Source organism: Acyrthosiphon pisum, chromosome A1, assembly GCF_005508785.2.
Source record: "Acyrthosiphon pisum isolate AL4f chromosome A1, pea_aphid_22Mar2018_4r6ur, whole genome shotgun sequence".
NCBI classification, from domain to species: domain Eukaryota; kingdom Metazoa; phylum Arthropoda; class Insecta; order Hemiptera; family Aphididae; genus Acyrthosiphon; species Acyrthosiphon pisum.
The window spans coordinates 92,382,283-92,388,462 of NC_042494.1; the positions used below are offsets into that span (position 1 = coordinate 92,382,283).

Genomic DNA, 6,180 nt, shown 5'->3' on the forward strand with positions numbered 1-6,180 from the left:
TATTATCCGCAGTAAATGCGACATAGAATAATCATATAGGTACACATAAACAGTACAGGTACCAGTGCTGCAGTACTAATCTGCGGGTTGCAACTAGGTAAATATTATACCTACCCAGACATAGGTACTGTCCAGACGAACACGACAGTACTATATGTACTTCCAATACTGAAAAAACGATGAGTAATCGTGAAAATGTGATGGGTCAAGGGTGATGACGATAATCATCTAAACATTCTAAACAATATTATGGTTATTCTTAACATTGGCCACACTGTGTTTTAGACATACAGTTAAATTACTCTATGGTTTTAGAACACAGTATTAACATTTATTTTGAATGTACTAAATTGTTACTATTTTTATACAACACTATTCCTACACATAAAAATATAAAATATTATTGGTCAAAATCGTCTGCTTTCTATTGTGTTCCGTACAAGTCTAGGACCCTACCGCTTATTAGAGTAAAAATTGATTTAGGAACACGTTCCAACATTCAACTTGAACTGCCATATTATGTATGTTTTCTCTTGTATTCCAACGTGTGCAACTAAAAAGGTATAAAAAAAAAAAATCGTATTTTCCAAATGTTGCAATGAATATTCATAATTTATCTGTATAACTATTATTTTTAACTGTTGTTTAAATTTAGGTTAAGCTATTTTTTAATTTCGACACTTACCTATTTGTTTTACTATTTTAATAACATTGAATATTTAAGGACAACAACGAATTTATTGTTTATCCGCTATCTTCAACTGAGAATTGACTAAGACCGAAAAAATTGAATAACACATATTTATGACCTGGAAAAAAGGTATATTATTATTATTATTCAATACCTATAAAATAAGTAGGTATTCACACAATAAATAGGTAGTAAGAAATTGCTGTAACTTCTTAAGTTAACGAATATTACGAATTACGCATTCAATTCGATAAACCGAGTATTTGTAATCATTAAGGGTTAGATACTAGAATGTTGATATTATAATAGCAAATAGCACGAACAATAAAATATATTGGTTATTTAAAATGTGTATAAGTATTTAAAATGTCAACATTATGTTACCTTTATTGTATTGTAATTATTTTCCGATCGCTCACAACCGCATCATAGTTTGTAAATAAATGTATTTATAAGATACTTAAATAATTTCAAACTATTGTAAAATATTTGAAACTAATTAGAAATTAATATAAATATTTTAGATTCTGAGTGGAAAGATGAATGTATTGAATTTACAATGATGTGTGTTTTTTTATTTTTTTTTATTTTTGTGTCTGTCATCACGGTTTGGGGCAGTAAAACTGCTTCGAATCGCACTGGTATAATGCCAACAAAATTATAACTTTAAAGTATCGCACGAATATATATTAGTGTTCCAAAGGATATTCGACTCTATAAAATATTTATTCTTTGAATTTTTTTTTTTTATATATATGTCTTACCTATATTATACAATAATTAACACGTACACATAATTTAAAATTATTAACTACCTACTAAATATTAATATTAATTATACTGTTATTATTTTTTACTTACTCTAGTAAATAATTCTAAGTTGATTACTAATTTATCAGTTAATTTCATGTCCAACTTGTTGGCATCGTGCATTTGCATTGCTAATAAAAGTAACTTTTTAAATTTAATTTCCATCTGTGTCCAGTCACTAGAGTAGAGTGCAAAGTTCATGACGTTTTTCTAGATAAAAACATATACACATGAAAAAAATACTAAGAATACTTTTAATGAACAGATAAAAAACATAATATCAATTCATGCAAGTATTTTTAAACTACGTTTCCTGTTAAAACTTTAATTAATAAAAAACTATTAATATATATATATATATATATACATATATCATATAAAAAAATTATCCTCCCATCTATTTCAATTTGGGTTAGGTACTTAAAAAAACTCAATAACATAAATATAACACTATGCTTTCAATCAATATCCCTCTGAAAAATAAAGAATAAATTATAATAACAAAAAAAATATATGGTTAATATATAAAACGTATGAAACGGAAACATGGTCACTGAGAAAATTTGTATTATTGGAACCGGAAATTTAGCGGAAAATCTTTGGACCAGTTAGGGATTGTATCAGAGCAGAATGGTGTAGGAGGAAAAATGCTGAGCTAGCGACTTTATTCCAGAACCAAAATATATAGGACGTGATAAGAAAACAAATACTACGATGGACGGGACATGCTTGGAGAATCAAAAACGAACTGATAAAAGCAGTAAATGAGTAATGGAACAAAATCCGTTTGGAAAAAGACCGTTTAAAAGACCCAAAATGAAATGGGAGGATTTTCCATTTGGTCAATACAGACGTGGAATTACTTGGTGGTGGTTGGATTGGAATGAAAAAGCGTCGGATAGAGAAGGGTGGAAGCTAATAGGATACGAAATGGGATGGTCCTCAGTGGCCTAATAACCAGAAGAAGAAGAAGAAGAAGAAGAAGAAGAAGAAGAAGAAGAAGAAGAAGAAGAAGAAGAAGAAGAAGAAGATATTAGGTATATAGTATATACTATAAAATAATAATTAAAAATTATCATATAATATATCAAAAAGGTGGGCAAGTGGATGTCACTCTGCTGTACAGTAAGTTACAAGTGGGTCACTATTTAATGAAGAAGATATATACTATGAAATAATAATTAAAAATTACCTATCATATAATATATAAAAAATAATTCTGATTATAATTATAATATAATTTAGTTGTAGATACATATTTTCCCTGCTGAAAAATATCAATGGATATTTTCTCTGATCTTTATGGCTTTATGTTATTGTAATACTATCACTATACATTTATGCTTTCACTAAATGTACTTATTGTATTGTATTAATCTATACATTGTAAATATTTCTAACAAAAAAATTAAAACGGAACTTTTATAAGATATTATTAAAAATTTGTTCAAATATAGTCATGCGGAAACAAATTACCTGATGGCTGAGATTTCCAAATGCGTGACAAGTATAATATATTTGATAGAAAAATATAGGAAAACAGCACATTTTTAGCGATTGTGTTGACGTTAGTAACATGCCATTAAAATAATTCTAAAAAACAGGTACATACAGTGTGATAAAGATATAAACTATAGGTATGTAAGGACAATCATTTATTAAATATTATAATAAAATTACCCTTGTGATAATAAATGAAACAAATATGATTGTAAATGAAGCCACGATTAGTTGAGGAAGTATAACTGGACCAACGATTTTATAAAAATCGTTCATTTTCCTATATGAATAAATAATAAGACAAAAATATTATAATAGACACAAATTATTTTAAAATTAGTCAACCAGCAGTTTATTTTAATTAAAAAATAAATCGTAAGAAAGTATCTACTATATGTATAACACATTTCATATTTATGCCTGTGAATAAAATGACAACTAATTATTCACATATATTAGATAAAGGTAATTAACATGTCTATATGAATAATGTCTCATACCTATGAGCAAATGTTATCGTGTGTATTATATCAATGGAGAATACCCAAATAATTAAATCCACTTAAATTGTACATCAGAATCCCCAGATAACGCTAAAAACTATAGGTATATAAATCATATTACCCCAACACTGCTTGATGATCCTTGATGATCAATTTTAAATCCCTTAAATATTCGTTATTTGATTTATTTGATTCAATTCCACCTGTGGCAAAACATACAGAATTCTGGTAATTCAAAAATAAACATTAATATTTTTTATATAGGCATAGTTGAAATATGCGAATAAATGATAATAAAATCGATTAAAACATAGTATAATCGTTTTTGTATACAGGAGGATTTTTAAAAAAAGGTCACCCTGATTTAATGTTTAAACCACGTATATATAAAAATTCTAATTTTTGTAATTTTAAGAGTAATTAAAATCGACATTTTTCAATACTTAAATTGTTTACAATATTTAAGCAGAATTCTGCGGCGATACCTCCGGAGATAATTTTCATAAACTATATACGTATGTAACCGAAATTTAAACAAAAAATTACAGAGTTATTTTACTTTAATTATTAAGAATATAAGTCTATCAAATAGATTTTGTAAACGGATAGAAGCTCGGTAGCTTTAAATTATAATCAAGTATGCAATATAAGATATTTGTATATTATTATTTATTACCTAGTCAAATATATTTAAAACAATTTTTTAACACTACAAAATACTTATGGATTAATATTACATCCAATAATTTTCAAAACAAAAGTAAATAATATCCTATTATTGAACTATTGTCCGTAGTATTTAGAACAGAATAATTCGTGAACTTTCGTTCAAATTTCGATTACAATACGTCAAAACGTTCAGAAAAGTCATCTGGTTCAAAATAATTTGCACATTTAGGTCATCATTTTAAGAATCAAAGATGGTATAACCACAGGATACTAATTAAATGTTGTAAAAAATCTAAATATTCAAAAATATGGGTTTACCTATAGTCTATACACTCAAACATTCCAAAAATCAGAATTTTAGTTTATGCATAGTATAAACATGGAAATGATTTGAGCAAAGAGCATGCTTAAAAAAATCACCCCGCATAAGTTTTAGCTTCGGAAATTCCAACCTTTTTCTCAATATCACTAATTTTAGTTGTTTAACTAAACATCCGTTTAATAGTTTTCCGCGCAATATTTAGACGTAACTGCAGCTACCTATATGCGATTGATCGATAAAAACCTCGACCAACATATCATAAGCGTATGCTGGTATAGACGATTCATATATAGTACCTATACATTATAATATGATATTATACCACGCTTACCATCGGAACAGACGTTTGATGCGGTCGCACAACGGTCGTGCCCCAGTTTGCTGTACGCGTTGCCGATGCCTCTCATCTGGCACGTTATCGCCACGCACAACGTGACCATGAACGTGTCGAAGGCCACCATGATCAGCACGAAACACAAGCCAAACGCCCATTCGACCAGGTGGAAGACGAGATGCAATCGGTTGTACGTCTCGCTGGACACCAGGAAATACATGTTGTACGGGTTGAAGTGGTAGTAGCTGGTCGACCCGTCGCGGTTATTTATTTCGACGCCCTTGCCGACGACGACGAACGGCAGCAGCGTCCACACCAACAGCACGAAATGACTGCTGGCGGCGAACCAACCGGTGAACGTGGACGACGCGTCGCGACACTTCCGGAAGAAACGGGCAGAATCGGGATCCGACATGATGGCGCCGGACGAGAAATCGAAGCGCGTCACGTCCAGACACCTGCAGATGTCGTCCGAGTGCCGGACTAAGGTGAACGCTTTGAAGCACCCGAACGAGAAGTTGACGATTGTTATCAGTAGGAAGATGCACTGCGTCACGTCGTTCGCCCAGTAGTACAGGCCGAACGGGCACATTGACAGGCAGACCACAGTGAACCCGATCATTACCATAACCGTCACGTGAAAGACGTTGTGGCCGCCGACCGTGGGGCCCTCCGGGTCGATGATGTAGTGCAGCCCGGTGCACTTGGCCATCGAAGAGCTCATGACGCATTCCTCGGACGAATTCGGCATTTGAGACTATAACATAATATCAATATCGGATAAATATTATAATAGCTCTGTATTACGATGAGAAAAACATACATAAAAACGTGGCAAGATGGGTTAAATTTGAATTCAACGATATAATAATATCTTTGTATAAGAAAAGGTTTCTGAGCGAAGACTATGATATCACTAAGTATATTATTTCATGATATAATTGTGAATAAAGTAATTTATACATAACCTATTTACGTGGTTTTAAATTTTCAATCCTTAGACATAAAAGTTGAACATTTTATACATTTTTAGCTACAAAATAATTATTAAATTTTAAATTTTATACATTTTGTATAATGCTTAATTATACTGATTATAATGCTTTTGATCCCCTAAAGAACCAACTAGATTCACTTTCCTATTAGAAAAGACATTGTTGAAGAATATCAAAGCACTTTTACTGTCCGCTAAGACATGATGACACAAAAAATTTTTTTTAAAAAAAGCACATCATTGTATAATCAATACGCATTCATCGGTCCACTCAGACTCTAAAATATTTCCTATTCTTTTCTCTCCGAAATTATTGTTCTAGAGTTGACATCGCGAGCATATAATAAATGGAGCTCG

At 30.7% G+C, this 6,180-nt stretch overlaps 1 protein-coding gene across 1 annotated transcript; it reads right to left on the bottom strand.

Annotated features, from left to right (window-relative positions):
• Positions 1 to 691: 691 nt before the first annotated feature.
• LOC107882864 lies at positions 692 to 5,783 on the bottom strand. Its single transcript, XM_029486600.1, has 6 exons — positions 4,827 to 5,783; positions 3,626 to 3,707; positions 3,182 to 3,281; positions 2,978 to 3,094; positions 1,553 to 1,711; positions 692 to 809 (listed from the first exon to the last, which is right to left on the bottom strand). The coding sequence occupies exons 1-6, from the start codon at positions 5,578 to 5,580 to the stop codon at positions 738 to 740; spliced, it is 1,284 nt and encodes a 427-aa protein (XP_029342460.1). The 5' UTR covers positions 5,581 to 5,783; the 3' UTR covers positions 692 to 737.
• Between the last annotated feature and the right edge of the window lie 397 nt (positions 5,784 to 6,180).